This window comes from Homalodisca vitripennis, chromosome 3 (genome assembly GCF_021130785.1).
Source record: "Homalodisca vitripennis isolate AUS2020 chromosome 3, UT_GWSS_2.1, whole genome shotgun sequence".
NCBI lineage: Eukaryota > Metazoa > Arthropoda > Insecta > Hemiptera > Cicadellidae > Homalodisca > Homalodisca vitripennis.
The window spans coordinates 69,459,631-69,476,726 of record NC_060209.1 but is presented as its reverse complement, the minus strand read 5'-3'; the positions used below and the strand labels follow the sequence as shown (position 1 = coordinate 69,476,726).

The following is a 17,096-nucleotide window of genomic DNA, read 5'->3' as shown; positions in this document are numbered from 1 at the left end:
TGTTCATTATGAGTAAGAGCTATTTGAATATCTCTAATTAAGCGTAGTAAATAGTCTGCACAGCATCGCTTATTACGAAAACCATATTGTGAGTTTGGAATGATTTTTTTTTCAACAAATCTTTCTAAGCTGGACTTGATGATTGTATTAAGTATTTTTATAAAAAAGGGTATTAATGAAATTGATCTGTATATTGATTCAGTATATTTTTATTTGTTTGGTTTAAGCAATTATTTTAAAATTTTACCATTTCTTGGGTGCTTTATTTTCTTGTGCCATGTATACCTAATTATAACCATTTAATAACGCTGATAAAGCTTTATTTAGGAACCTGTTAATTCAGCTATATTAAAACCCATCCATAAGTGGTGCAATATCTTTTCCTTATTTCTTAAAACTAATTCTAATTCAAGAAGCGTAAAATTCTTTTCAAGGGAATATTTTGTTTCTTTAATGAGAGGAACATTTATTTCATTAAATTGTGGGATATAATCCGTAACTATATATTTGATCAATTAGTCTTGTAAATCATTGTTGTTTAATATCTCATTTCCCTCTGGAGCATTAATGTTTCTATTTTTTTAAATTATTTCCGAAGTATAGAAGTTTGACTCTTTATCACTTATTTTCTAACATAATTTCTCCCACTGTATTTGTTTAGTTAATTTTAATGTATCTCTTGCTTTAATTTGGACTACTTCATAGTTATGGTAGTAAATGGGGGTAATGTTTCTTCTATCATAGGAAATGCCTTCGAACATTCTTTTGTTCACCAGTTTCTGTAAACAAATCCTGCTTTATTATTTATGTTTAATACTGTATCTGAGGTATGGTTATGTCTGCAGCCTCTAGTATTGATTGCTGAAGGTTTTATATTAGTCCTCCTATAACGACTTGGATTGTAGGTATTAATATTTAGACATCCAAGACGATATAAAATATTTTTTTTATTAGTAAGCTCCGAGTGAATATTCAGTAACATTTATTACTAGATTTTTAAACTATTAAATATTATCTGGTTTGTCTTAAATAAAAATCACTGTTCTAAATTAAAATAATGGATTTATTTTAAACTGGCAAATTAATAAGTTCAACGTTTCAGAATTTTCATCACTATTTTTCACAAAGAATTGACAAACCGTTTAGTTAATTTAAAAGTTCCTTTGGCAAGAAATAAAAATATTAATAAAAAACATCAAACTAAAAATCAGAGCTCTCTTCTAAAATAAAATAATACATTTTTAAAATAAAAATCAAATACCACCAGGAAATAACTAAAATAAAAATGTTCACTTCTAAGTTCACTCAAAATTCAAAAATAAAAATTTAAACTTCTCTTTCTACTAGTTGAACCTTAACTTTCAAGTCTCTGCAATTCAGATTACAACTCTCTCAAACCATTATTAAAGTTCAATTAATTACTAATTTACAATTCACAATAAAACAGTTCCAATTAAATATTAATAGATTACTAAATTTCCAAATTTCAATAAAAGTTATTGACAAAGTTCAATTTTAATTTACCTTTCTTGCAAGTTTGAACCAAATGTAACTTGTATTATTATATTGTGCTCTATTGTTCATCGAGAATCAGTTATTCAGATTGCTCTGTAGTTTCTATGAATTTAATCTTTCCTATTAAAAATGACAATAAAATTAATTTAATATTAGATCTGGAAGGCTATTTCAATAAAACGTACAATAAATTTGGTGCTTACCTCAAAATCCCTTGCGGAAAAACATTTAGAAACACGGTGCACTGTAAGCAACTTAATTCACGAAAATTACCAAAAGAAGGGGCGAAAATTATGGGGGGAACAATAGCCGTAATAAGACAAGTTCTGATCACTTCAACGCAGTGAACCGCCTTCCTAACAATTTAAAACTACCAGTAGAAACTTGCCAAAGGATTACATATTCGTTTTTCTAATTTAACTTCTCATAATCTAATTTAAAATTAAATCCCAATATTTCGTTCCCCAAAATTTTCATTTAATTTAAGTTTTAATTAAAAAAATTAAACCAATGTAGCTTTAAAAACGCTACACCTCCTAAGTGGTTGTTATCTATGGAATCTATGTTATTTTCCATAAAATTTAATAGTAGGGACCAATTGGCTTAAACATGTTTTTGTTAGGTCTATACTTGTTTTATTTATTTCATTTTGTGAATTTACATTGGAAAACATAAAAATAGGATAATGAATTTTATAGGATCTTTCTACACATCCCACTTAGTTACGAAATGAAATAACTCATTTGTGACTAAAGTCAAATGTACATTTTTGTCTAAATATGTTTGTAGGTATTGTAATATAGTTGTAATCATTTGTATCATTTATAAACAAGGACTCACTAAAGAGTTTAAAAATATAATTTCCCCTTTTATTGGTTTTTACAGTTCCAAAATGAGTGGTGGATATTATAAAATCTCATTATAATATCCACGTATCTCTATTATCTTAAAAAAAGTCTTTTCGTACCAAAGTTCTTATTTATTTGTTAATACGTACAATATATATTAAATATAATATATTTTTGAATTTTCAATAAATATTGCTAATATTTAAACATGTTCATTGTTTATTTACTTTTCCGTACTAAATTTTGATAATTTATGTATTACACACATAATACCACCATAGATATATTCGCTATTTAACCTATGTTGTAGTTACTGTATTGTAGCCTGCCTGTCTTGTCTAGCTAGGCTTCCTGAACAAGAGCATTATGAATTTTATCTTTTAATAGAGAAAATATAAGCTCTAGCCACTTTTTATAGATCTTGCGTTCCATTGAAATAAGTTTAGTTCTAGGTCTGTGGAAGTCATTATCTGTTACTTTTACGTGGTCGTATGTTATGGTACACATGGTGGTGGTCGTATGGAAATTGTGTGTAGTATTACATGGTTAGTTTTTGTTTCCTATATCTAGCTGATCTATTTTATGTTTCAGGAAATCTTATATTTAGTCAGCCAAAAGTCTGTTTCTTAAACTAGGAGTTTTTCTTCCAGTAGTTTGTCCTAATCCTTAAAATTTCAGTAAAATTATTAGGTTTTCTCGATTGACATGAGAAGAAGCAATTTTTATGAGATTTCTATAGTTTTAGGATTTTGACCTGTCAATTGGTTTTCATTTTTATGAATGTTCCTCGTGATAATAGCCGGCCTGACATTACAAAAGTAGCTCGTAGATTATGTGTCGTCCCTAATTTCGATTTTATCCGTACTTGATGTTTCTGTGTAGTTTTGATTGTAAACAGTGCCATTGCGCTCATCAGTATCCAAAATGTATATCCACTATTAAACCTTATATTTTGTTTAAGTTATCTATGCTATAAATTGGCTGCTGGATTTTTGACAGGTTTTTACTTAGAATAGGAGGGTTGTGTTCATTTGCATTGCTTTAGGATTTGAACATAAGTTAATGATTTAGGTTTTGAGTATCTAGTTTCGTTTCTTTTGTATGGGGTAAAGAATGCTAGCCCCTAGAGATGACTCATTATAAAGAGACATCCATATATTAATATTTTTGTCTAATAAACTCTGGGCATATTTTACTGTTGCTGAAATGATACCCGTTACAATGCTTACAAGAGATAGAATTCATCTATTCATCTGAACGAAAGGGATCTCCAAAGACCCTACAAATCCTTGTGTTACCACTAGTTCCTTATGCATAATTAAAACATCAGTAACATTGTCTGATTAATTCTATAAAGTTGTCAATAGACATTCATACATAATTTAAGGTTATGTATTCCAGTAGTTTCTCTGATTTGAATGTTATTTTGACGAAATGTGTATCTTGGAATTCTGGTTCTTTGTTTTTTTTACCGTTGTCTTACCCATTTTTTGATACTACTAATGCGGAAACGCTTTTCAGTCACTTCTGTGATGAACTTAGGAACGCTATTCTAATGAACTGTGCATATATGAAAATAGGCATACCTCATTTCCTCACTGGTTTTCTACTGATTTGGAAAGATTATTCAGAAGAAGCTGTCTCACAAACATTTCAAGGAAACCTTTGATCCTACTCACTACGCAGTCTTCCAGGGACTTAGAGCCCAATGTACTGTTCTTGTTTCTCAGTGTCGTCGTAAACTCCTGGATCGCATCAATGATTCAGTATTGAACAACCCTAAAATATTTGGTCCTATGTCAGTCAAGAGAAGAAAACATCGAACATATCTAAGATGTTTCGTCATGAAGAATCGGTTACAGAAGATCCTGATAAAATTTGCCGTGTTTTTGCCAGCTACTTTCCTACTATTTTTAGTAAAACTCACGATAATCCTCCTGTCTACCATCCTCGTGAGTTCAAAGTCTTAAATTCTTAAATATTGCAGTGTGGTGATTTCTCCTCATTTATATATTTATTTCAACATATTCTTCTCAAGAGGTATTTTTCCAGACTGCTTAAAGACAGGATACATAGTTCCCATATTCAAATGTGGTGGTCGTACCCTAGCATCGAATTCCAGACCGATTATCATTTTAAACACATCGTTCAAAGTTTTTGAGAGTCTGGTATTAGATGGACTTGAATTTGAGCTTAAACACCTAGTAGTGCCGCAGCAGCATGGCTTTCACACCAAGAGATCCACAACCATTAACCTCATCATTTTTCAACAGTATATTACCTCAGCATTTGCAAGAGGTCGGCAGGTAGACTGCATTTATCTGGATTTCTCCAAGCCTTCGACCGGGTTAGTCACAAGTACCTGCTGGCTAAATTGGACTCCCTGGGGTTCTCCAGTTCTCTCCTGCAATTCTTCCAATCCTATCTTCAAGGTCGAACGCTGAGGGTGAGGTTTGGTACCGCTATTTCTCACTCCGTTTGTGCTGAGTCTGGAGTAACTCAAGGGTCACACATAGGAACTTTCCTTTTCAAAATGTTTATCAACGACATTGGTGATGCCCTGACCGACCAACATCTTCTATTTGCTGATGATATGAGGCTTTTTCTGGAATCTTCCTCGGACCATGATGTGGGCCGTCATCAAGGGCACTGGAGCACTGGTGCTTTAAAAACTCTATGGACCTGAACATATCAAAATGTTCAGTTATGACCATTTCCAGATCTCAGAGTCCACTTTTTCATGATTATTACCTTGGCAACGAACTTCTCCACAGAGTCTGGAAGATGAAAGACCTTGATGTCGTAACTACTTCAACTCTCCAATTCGATGAGCATGTGCAGTTCATTTGCAGGAAAGGCAACTCCACGCTTGGTTTCATCTTTCGCTTCTCTGGTGGGGTGCATTTTGACTAGTAACATTGTATAAGACACTGTGCGTCCAGTCCTGGAGTTCAACCCTTCTGTGTGGGTTCCGTATCAATCTACGCTCATATAGGATATTGAGAGAGTCCAGGTCCGATTCATTAGAGTTGTTGGCTGCCGAATGGGATACAACTACCTTGAAGTCCCTGTACCACAACTGAAGTCTCTTTTTCTCTCTTGGTGTGGCTCGATTTCGTAGCCACGTCTCGCGCCTTCTTACTACAAATGATGGAGTTAGTAATGAGTGATTGGTGACGCCTTTTCTTGTTGAAACTTTATATTCTATTACTTGTCGTTTCATAATTATACACACATATACACTACACACTTCCTGTATTATAAGCTAATTTATTGCTTGTTAAAACCCACATATTATTGTTAGTTGTTAAACATACGCACACCCCCACATATCGCATGCTAACATCTTGCTGTAATATTGTAGTGATTGTAGATAAGTTGATACTGAGTGGTTTGTTCTTTTTTGTTATTAGTTCCTTGTTTACAATTTGAACCACACAATTTATTTTTCTCTTTATTTTCTTAATATTTTATATTGTCACTTTTAAAATTGTTCGCTGATTGCTATTACAATACTTTTATAAGTGATATATGTTATTTTTCGTCGTTATTTTTGTTCTTAGTATTTTTTGCCTAACATCATTTCATGGTTTTATATACATATATTATTGTTAATATTAGTAATTTTTGGCTTCTTTGGTGAAATTAAACATACTAAGTTTCTTTCTTGTACTGTGATAGTCATAGCTTAGCATGTATTTAACATTTGGATGTAAAATGGTGTATACCGTATATAAATAAAAATGACGTTAAAAGCCTGCTTCGTATTCACTTCGGAGACGGAGTGGGAGGAAACGCCTGCACTCAATTTCTACAAACGTATTATAAATGATGAACAGCTTCCAGAAGAATCAGAAAATGAAGAAAGAAACCACATGGAAGAAAATGATAATATTGTATAAAAAAGTACATGATGGACTCATCAACCTTTTTACAAAAAATAGTTTTAAAATGTTCAAAAACTATTGTACATGTACAAACAAAGAGTAATAAAATGTTCCGTGTTTTATTTTTTTACGCATGTCAATTTTTGTCTTTATCGTGTGTTATAAAATAAAATTATTCCAAACCTTTGTTTGAGCTGAAACACACAATTATACCTGAACAACACGGTTTTATGAGTGGTAAATCTACAACCACTAATCTTGCCTTATTCCAGCACTACATAACATCTGCATTCTCAAACGGAAATCAGGTTGACTGCATATTCTTAGACTTCTCTAAGGCATTTGACAGAGTGAGCAACAAGCACCTTATGGCTAAACTTGATGCCATGGGATTCTCAAACTCTCTTTTGACGTTCCTTCATTCCTATCTCAGAGATCGTACACTCAAGGTTAGATGTGGAGGCGCTATTTCTCGGTCATTAAGTGCTTTATCAGGGGTTCCCCAGGGATCTCTCCTCGGGCCTCATCTGTTTAACCTCTTTATAAATGATATCAACCACTGCCTTGAAGTTGAGCTGCTACTATTTGCTGATGATGCAAAGATTTTCATAGAAATAAACTCTTTTACTGATCACCAACTGCTTCAATCAGCACTTTTCCATATCGAAAAATGGTGCCTTATGAACGCTATGGACCTTAATATATCTAAATGCGCTGTGATGACCTTTTCAAGATCTTTTACACCCTGTCTCTTCAACTACTCTCTTTACAACACCGTTCTTCATCGAGTAGATAAAATAAAGGACCTTGGCGTCATCACAACACCAACTCTTCACCCTGCTGAGCACATCCAATACATCTGTAATAGAGCAAACTCAACTCTTGGATTTATCTTCCGCTCTACTCGTAATCTTTCAGTAGACGCCCTGCTGATCCTCTACAAAGCACTTGTTCGTCCTCTCCTGGAATACAACTCTTCCATCTGGTCACCTTCCCAAGAAGGACTCAAAACACAACTTGAAAGAGTTCAGCATCGTCTTGTCAGAACAGCTGGGTTCAGAGATGGCCACCACTACATGAATGTTCCAATTGCTGGTTATCAACTACAGCATGGCCTTGCTCCTCTTGAGGCTCGTAGAAAGATACATGATCTTATCTTTCTCCACAAGATCATCATCGGAAGCATTGATTGCCCGCAACTACTCAACAAAATCTACTTCCATGTTCCTGGGCATACGAGACTGCGAGACACCTTTGCAAGACTGTACTATTCAACGACCTACCAACAACAGAGTACGATACCTCGACTTCTACGCAGCGGAAATGAGATGGGACATCTTGTTGACTTCTTCGCCACCAGCCCTGCTAGATTTCGAGAAGAAATCATCAAATTAGTATATGGCACTCTATAATTCTGTTTCAACTATACCTTTTTTCTGTTTTTACTCGCCTTTTTTTAGTAGTACTTTGTTATATATTATAGTCTTTGCATTTAAATTGTTCGATATTGTTGTTGTATTTATAGTTTATTGATTATTTCATGTACCTGTTCTTGTTGATCTTGTTTAATCAACCCTGTTTTGCTTGACTCTCTGTGCATCTTAAATCTCCAAACTTTTCTTGTTATATTGTCAAATGGTTACCTGTTGTTGTTATTGAATTATTGTTATCTATTGATTTAGTCGTTATCAAGTTATTGTTATCCAATTGAATCAGTTGTTGTATTCGCTTGTTGCACTCTTATTCTATATTGTTATGTTATTTTACTATGTAATGGTATTGTAAAAGTGGCGATTGCCGTGGAAATAAATAAATGAAATAAATGAAATGAAACCAAAATTAATAATGTTTCTTTTATACCTTTTTTAAACAAAGTGTCTTTTGTTCAAGTTATACAGTTCCAAAACGTCTTATGTCCTTCTTGCAGTTACACAATGTCTTTTGTTCAATCTTACTTTGCTTTTTATGAACAACGTACATAAACATATTTAGACTATTTAGTAAAATTTAATGAGTTCAAATATTTATTGTTATTCAAATATATGTTGTTTTTAAAAACATAATTTGCTTATTTTGAAGTGTAGAAAATACGTTTAAATGAAAAAACTTGATTTCCTGCAAAGTGTACTTAGTGGACAATGGGCATTTTATAATTTGACGACTCATTCTTGCTTACACTGATGGCAACTGTCGGAACAGTCAAGAGACTGATGAAGCCTTCTTAATCCTACAGTTGGGATTGTCTCGAATGTTTTAACTGAGCTCGGTATGTTCCACCTTTACAACAGAACTATGTACAATATTCAAAAGTATCCAATTTATTAATACTATACAACAAAAATCCTTTATAGTGTTTTGTGTTTCTCAGCCAGCTATTAAAATAATCTAAATTTGCAGTTTAGCAAACATCTAACTAACCTAAGCTTTAAGAAATGTTTCGAACTTATCTGATAAATATGTTGAGGGGTATAAATACTTATAGGTATTGAGGGTAAAAGTCGATAAAGAAGCAAATTAGGTCAGCCACAATAGATATAATGTTTTAGATTTAACAATCTTAGTGGAAGAATTTAGATAATTTTGTAAACAAATATGTATTAGAAACATTAATAGTATAATTTTGCAGCTCTTACAGCATCGTGCTTCAAGAGACTGCAAAACAATACTGTTGATTTTACAATTAAAATATTAAAAATAAATAGCACTCATGCGCATGGTTCTAGAGCATTAATATAAACTGAGTAGGTAGTTAGTATAGAAACATGCAGATTAAGAATAGGCCATGCATCTACCAGTAAGACGATATTAAAACAAACTGTATTATACTCCACTTTGCTTAAATTGTACATAAGAAGTAGAAGAAAAATAGAATATTTAATTTTGTGCTATGTCTCAATTTTGGATATTTTTAGAAATAATTAACTTAAAACAACTACAATAAAATTTAATTGTAATATTATAAGTGCTAGCATTAAGTCATAAGCTCTTAAATCATAGTTGACATTTTTCAAATTAATAAGTTTTTAGGAACAATAAATGTAACCATATAGGAGCGTTACATTACATAAATTAGGAAATTTGCATGTTGTCATTGATGAGTTGTTAGGCACGTCTGCGGATCCCAGACAAGAAGAAAATGTACATCTTGATTTCTTGTTTTCCATGACATCAATCCTTAGAATCTTCCATTTTGACTAACATTACATAGATAGGACATATTATTTCCTATAACAATATTATAGGTTCGTTCTATCAATTCACATACGCTTACCACAAATCAGACCTATTAATTATGTTGTATGTTGCTTCGAATGTCATACAACTCTTATCACAGACATATCTATTGAATGAATCACATGGTAATACACCTCTAAGCAGCATGATGTCACCAAAATTGTTTTTTACAAGTAGACCGGAAAAAAAGGAAAAGGACTGGAACTGGAACGCGTGTTGTGTTCGTTCGAAGTGTAAAGCTTTCGGTAGTGGCAGAGGTTAAAATTGTGTGTTACAAAGTTTAATACTTTGTATGGATTTAATGTGGTTCTTTTAAGATTTCTATAATTTAATAGTGATTATCAATTCTTTATCAGTTTAAATACAATATCAGTATCTTCATTCCATTTAAACATGACGGAATCCAGAATAGAGCAGATGAAGCAGACTATAGCCAGCAAAGTCAAAGGAATTGAAATGTAAGATAATGTAATTTTTACAGTATTGGCTAGTTAACTGTTTATCCCATTTATTAGAAACAATTCTGTTAAGATCCCAGCACTATTTTGTCTGTTTTATGGATCACATATGTAATTAAAAAATGTGTATTAACTAGGCTAATTTTCAGGATGTTTCATTTTTATTCTAGAAAGAGGCCTAGTCTATACTAATTTAGGGCAGAATTTGATAAAGGAGGCCTGGTTTTTTATATCAAGTAGTATAATCATCAATACAACATTTTCGTGGCTGCAGTATAATAAGTGGTCACCAACACAATCGGATTATGATTATTGAATGATATGGAATCATCTGTATGACCATCCAAAGGATTGAAAACAAAATGTCGGGCCAAATAACATAATAGATATTTCAAAGAACAATATGGTTTGGCTAGTTTACAATCTTAGAAATTAATGTATAAATATTATTGTAATTTACAAATTAATATATAATGGGTAGGGTAGGATAAGCGGACCCAGTTTTTTATATAGACAAATGTAATCATCAATACCTAATATTCACATCTCAAATCCTAGACTATCAATCGATATAAATTGCTTTTTGGGTGTTCATAATATTTATATTGGATGATTTGAAATGGATTGACTGATACTCGTCTTATTCACTGTTGTTGGTTGAATTTTATTTATAATGGAGAAATGAAGTTAAGAAACTGACATAATTTTGAAAATAGGTGATTGTAGCACTAACATAAACCTACTAAACGTGACTTTTAAGGTGAAATACACAATCTTTTTCCAGAAATCTGAATTTATGTTACTATTATTTACAATGCAGTCTAAGTAACATCTACCTCGGTATGAAAAGGCTTAAAGGTGGCAATGTAATTTTATACAATTACCTACCACGATTTATTGATGCGAGGGATGTGAGAAATAAACAATATTTTAATATTTAAATCAGTATGTCACAAGAATCAAAGCTTTTGAGTTTTCAAAGTTTTTCAGCTTAGCCAAGTTACAGCAATACATTAATTTAACCTATGTGTGAAAAGTAAGGTTTTCTTCAAAAAATTAAAGGAGGCCTAAAGCACAGAGTAATAAGGTATATATATATATATATATATATATATATATATATATATATATATATATTTATTTACAAGTCTTTATCTTAAATCTCCTTCTTGTCGTAATTTTTTTTAAAGAAATCAGGACTCCCAAATCGTATAGCTATAATCAAAAGGTAATAAAATAAAGATTATAAGCTGTTGTGATGTACCGTCAACATATAGTATGCTGTTACAATGCTATATTATGAGCAACAACATTAGTTCTGTAGGTGATAAAAATTCTCTTTGAAATAAATATTTGTTCTGTTCATAGACTTTTTTCTTTTTTCTAGGTACAACCCAGAAAACTTGAAGACATTTGAGCTCTATGTGGAGATGCAGTCTCAAGAAAATGTATATGATCTTGAGGCAAACTTGGTTGTTTTGAAGTTTTATCAATTCAGCCAGAAATACGATATCAAAATTACTTCCCAAATCCTGTTGAAGGCATTAACAAATTTCCCTCATACAGATTTCATCCTTTGCAAGTGCCTTTTGAATGAGCAGCTTGTAAGTTTTATTCTATTCATGCTGATATAATATTATTAGTGTAACTCGGTTTCCTTTAGTTTCAAGACAGTAAGTATCGTCTAGTTATTCAGTAGCCTAGACATAGAAACAAGAACTGGAATTAATCTTCATATGATGTAGACTAATGTTTTAGGTGTCAGTGCCAGTGTGAATATTTTGTTGTTCTGGGTCTATGTAATTTTGAGAAAAAAATAGATTTCGTTTTAACAATCTAATAACAAATTTTTATTATAAGAATAGTAGGCCTATATTTGTTCAAAATATATTTAGAAGAAAGGTACATTTCATGTGTGACTATCATCTTGAAATATCATTATTTTGGATAGTTTATTAAATAATGTCAGTACAGCGTTACTAGGCCAAACTAATGATTAAAAAACCAAAATGTTACAAATAAACCGATAGAAAGAAATATCAAAGGACCTGACAAAACATGAGATATCCCACAGATGGACACACTGTCTTTTGTCTTTGGATCCCAAGCAGATGGACGAACTGTCCTTTTAACACCAAAATCAATCCAGTTTTTCCTTGGACGAAGAGGGAACATAGAATGTACCAAGTTTGAATTCTAGTACTTTTTTATCAAGAGTTGTATACTTGGACACACGGACAGATTGTCGTTAAATCAATCCAGTTCTTCTGTAGACCAAAAGGAACGTACCTAGTTTCAAGTCTCCAGGAGCTTTCTGTCAAGATTTACCACGCAAATGCATAACAACATGATACGAATAAGGTCCTGTTGTTGGGTTCTTAATCAACTGTAAAAAGTACTGTAGCAGTATATGAATAGGTCCTTAAATGAGTCTCTTGTTAAATTACTGTTTCTGGATACTTATATCACTGAGTTAATAATCAATATAACAGATTATTCATGAATGTAGACAGCTTTAACAGGTCTTGAAAAAAGTTAGCTGTCTGAGCTTGTATCCTCTTGAGCACATTATTAAACAAATAAAGAAATAATGAAGTCAAAGATAGTCTTTAAAAACACAATAAAACAACTTTTATTGTGGAAATACACCACTTTTATTCAGGTTGTTCCATAATGGTGTTCTTACATAAGTTTTTGCAAAAAAGTGTAATATTTTTAAACAACTGTCATTACAACTTAAAAAAAATTTGTATACTATTTGTTATATTATAGAAAGACTGTTACTGGTAAATTGCATCACCGTTTTAGAGTTATATTTTTTATAAAGGCATAGATTTTGTTGCTGGTTCTTGAACCTATCTTGTTATGAGAAACATATAGGACTAGCTCATAAGCATATGATTTAAGAACATTGGTGTGACTACAGCACTAGATTTATTATATAAGAAAATTTCAGTGATCTCTTATACTATTTAAACATATTTCACTGTAGTAGTTAAGGTAATTTTTATAATCTAATGTATACCTTGTTCTCCCTGTGCAGTGTAAAGAACACCCAATCAATCAGATAATCTACTTGGCAGATCTGCTAGAATGTTGTGACCTGCAGATGTTCTGGGAAGAAGTTTACAAGATGTCAGACCTTTGCTCACAGATCACAGGGTTCAATGACTCTATCCGCAAGTTTGTCTGCCATGTTGTGGGTATCTCGTTCCAGTCCATTCAGCGCTCTCTCTTGGCTCAGTTGCTGGGTGGAGTCGATGGTATGGATTTCTCAATATTATTAATTAACTTGAAAAAATATACAAGTTATCTACTCAAGCGATATAAACCTTCACAAATATTAAATACAACAACTAGCCAAAGTAGGTGTGCACGATGATTTAATCCTATTAGGGTATATTTTACCTATGGTAATATATGTGGAAAAGATGTGGTAATATATTGAACAAAATGTTGAACAGTGTTCGGTTGATGAAACCTATGACAAAATATCGTCCAATCTATAAATCTTTCATTAGTACCTTAGATGCATCTTGGCATATCAAAAGCATCATTAGAACAAGACCACCATTAGACCAAGTCATTAGACTTGAATGACTTTCAGTTGTTTTTGGATTTAATAGGTTCCAATAGCATTCAAAACATGGATACTTATTTCTACACACAGATTGCTCAGCTGTATCTTGACTTCAAAAGCTTTATAATAGACGGGAAACAACGCCAGAATAATTTTTAAATATAAAAAAAATGTAATATATTTATTTAACATACAGTACAGAAAGCATGGTGGTTTGGAGCAAGGCTTTTCAAATCTCTTATCAACTAACATACTAATACTCCAAAATAAAGGTAATTCTGCATTAGTTAATGTCTTGGTTAGGACACTAGAAAACTATAGCAGAACATGAACCAATGAGAAAGCTACATAATTAAGGATTACGATGTTCAGACCAGTTTTCACTTAATCAGGGTATTTTGACACACAAAGCTGATAATATAGGAGTTTCTTTGTGTGTTTCTTCTCCTAAAAGTAGTAGACAAGGTTTTCTAATACTGTCACAAGTTATCAATTACAGCAATATGAGGTAAAAAGTAAACATTGTACCATATTAAAAATATACTACTGGGCCATATCTGAATCAATTTTTAATTAACAGTCAAATCATATCTCAAGAGCTCAAGGTCAAAACAAGCAGCCAACTCCAAATTTGGCCATTTAAAATAAGAAATTAGCACTCTTACTAATGAAAAGATCTTAATTGTATCCCTTCTTGAACAGTTTGTTACACAGTCTATATTTTCATTAATGCTTAATTAATTTTCAATGTCATCATATCACATCATAATAGCTATTGTTGTGTACATGAATAACGTCAAAAACAAAAATGTAGACATTAAATTACTAAAATGGCTTTCCTCTCAATTGGATATAAATAATATTAATTTAGGATACATTTCCAGCTTCATGTACTTCTCTCTCTTACAAGTTCTTTTGCATAAACTGATTGTTCTTGTTTTATAATTTAGAAAGTTTATAACCATTTGTAAACTGTAGCAATCTTCAATATTTTTGTAACTATTCATTGCATTAGATCTGGAAGGAACTAACCATAATTTTGTACAAAATGGTAGGCACTTTTCTGCGACTTTGTAAGGTGTTTTTTTTAATTTTAATCATTGCTCACCATTTTTAAAGATACAGATATTTATTAGTGTCTTTAGAAATACTTGTAGTTTACAACAAAAGAATAAAATATTGAATCATTTGAACTTTACCTTAAAAATAAATTGATTGACATAAAAAAGTGTAGTGAATAAATTGTTCTCCAAAGTACAACCCTCACAAGCAATGTGAAATTTATTTGAATAAATCTAAAATATACAAAAGATTTTTACCATATGTAACTCGCACACTACAAAAAAATATTTGAGGAAAAAGATAACTAAAGTTCTTTTTTGTTTTTCTATTTTTCAGACAATGATTTGAGATTTTGGGTCCAGAAGTATGGATGGAAAGAAGAACCCAACAACATCATCTTCATTGCCAATCAAGATGAGAATGTCAAGACCAAAAACATCACTGAAAAGATTGATTTTGACAATGTTGCCAACCTGATGGCTTCCTGCCGATAACTTTTGTTCAAATAAATACAAAATTTTCATAACCATTGTTTATTTAATTATTATAAAATGAAAATTATTAAATTGAACCTTATATATTTAAGTTATGGATTTGTCACGTTTTGTCTCTTTACAAGCAATCTTAAACTATGACAAAAAATAATTATACTGGTTGGAAAAATTAATATAGAAAGACATGAATTGATATTTTAAAGTGAATATATATGTATACACAGGGTGAGTCGGAAATATGGTAAAATATTTTAAGACGTGATTGTAGAGCTAAAAATAAGAAAAAAATGTTATATAAAGGTAGGTCTGGAAACACTCCATTAGTGAGTAATGGCTGACAAAAGATTCTGCTTTGTTTTCAGTTAACCTGGTGAAATTAAGTGATTCTGAAATGTTTTGTTCTTAATTTTTAACTCAAATAAGGTGGATTTATAAGGGAAATCAAATAAAACCACTCTAGAGGTTGTAGTGTGTGCAGTTTTTGAGAAAAAGTATGAAATTTGCCAAAATCTAATAACAAAAATACGTCTTAAATGTTTAATGTCCAATAACATTGTTAAATGACCAATAAACAAATTGTTTTTACTAATACAGATTGTAGAGAATTTAATTCTAAAAAGAATCATAATAAGCAAAATTAACCAAATGTGTAAAAAGTTATGAAATTGACTCCTCACGTATTATACTACACAGCAAACTTTTGCTGTTTTATAATAAGGAATGAGAATCTGATTAGTAACAGCTGGTAATAATTAATCATCTAAACAACAGCTGTTTAAACATTTTAAAATAATAAATAATCAGCTGGGCATTTATTATTAGATGACATATGTCACCTCATAGTTGAACAAAACAACAAACTTAATGTTATTATTACTTGTATTTAGTTGTGTGGGTCCGAAGACGTTCTCATTGAGTACGACAGGCCTCACAAAAATAAAAACTTGTATTATTGGAGAGTTTGTTTAAATTAATATATAATTTCCAATAGGAAAAGAGCTTCAAGAATGTAAACAACAAATTGTAAAGATACTGTGTGTTTGTGTTAAGTATTTTAACCAGTTATTTTCATCCATTTTATTAGTGATTTTGTGATGTGTGTTTTATTTATAAAAAATGGAAGGTAATATTCATGTGTATTCAAACTCTGAATTAGCAGACATGCATTTAATGTATGGTTTGGGACGCTGCAATAGTACTGCAGCAAGACGTCTGTATCAAGAGAACTTTCCTAACCGCAGGTGTCCAAGCGCAAGATTTTTTGCCACTATTCATCAACGCCTAACTGAAACAGGTTATTTGAAGTCTTCGAAGCATAGTAATGCAGGCATCACCTGATGTTTACATAGCATATATGTATGTATATGTTTCAGAGAAAAACTGTCCATACATATTTACAAACTTTTGTTGACCTCTCCAGAAATTGAATGAACCCTTGATCTCTTAGTTAAAGTCTATCTTAAGGAAGTAAGCCAAAATTGGCTGAGAGATCAGTCAAATTCTTTAATTTAAAGTAGGTTGTGGTGTCTGATCAAATGTAGGGTCAGTATATAAATGGAGTGTCGCAAATCATATCTAAAAGGTTAAAATTGTCTAAAGCATTTGATTTTGATAGCAAAATTTTTTATATATTTGGCCATGAATCGTAATTTATTGAGTATGTAAGCTGAAACCAGTGTTTAGTAGTCGAGAATTTGTATAGAAATTAAATAAAGATGGAATAGACCATACATATAGCATAAAAAGTCAGGAAAAGAATATGAAGTCTTTCATTAGGCAGCAGGAAAGTATTCTATCAGTCTCAGTTTCTAGGTTATGTTCTGGTTTGAAATAAGAGTATGATACCCTATTTTGTTGCTAGTTCCTTCAATGAATAGTGGCGTTCATGGTGCAACAATAACAACGAGGTGCGAGTCAGAGCGAAATTATTTCGCTTTCCTTTCATTTTTCCCCTAACATGTTTTTTCCCCTCATAATGCTTGTGAAATCAAATGAAGATAGTATACCTAAATTAGGAG

The 17,096-nt window shown here is 31.6% G+C and overlaps 1 protein-coding gene across 1 annotated transcript; it reads left to right on the top strand.

The window, feature by feature from the left end:
- The first annotated feature begins 9,669 nt into the window (after positions 1 to 9,669).
- On the top strand, positions 9,670 to 15,110 carry LOC124357050 (eukaryotic translation initiation factor 3 subunit K). Its single transcript, XM_046808446.1, has 4 exons — positions 9,670 to 9,942; positions 11,330 to 11,546; positions 12,986 to 13,205; positions 14,921 to 15,110. The coding sequence occupies exons 1-4, from the start codon at positions 9,878 to 9,880 to the stop codon at positions 15,076 to 15,078; spliced, it is 660 nt and encodes a 219-aa protein (XP_046664402.1). The 5' UTR covers positions 9,670 to 9,877; the 3' UTR covers positions 15,079 to 15,110.
- The last annotated feature ends 1,986 nt before the right edge of the window (positions 15,111 to 17,096 follow it).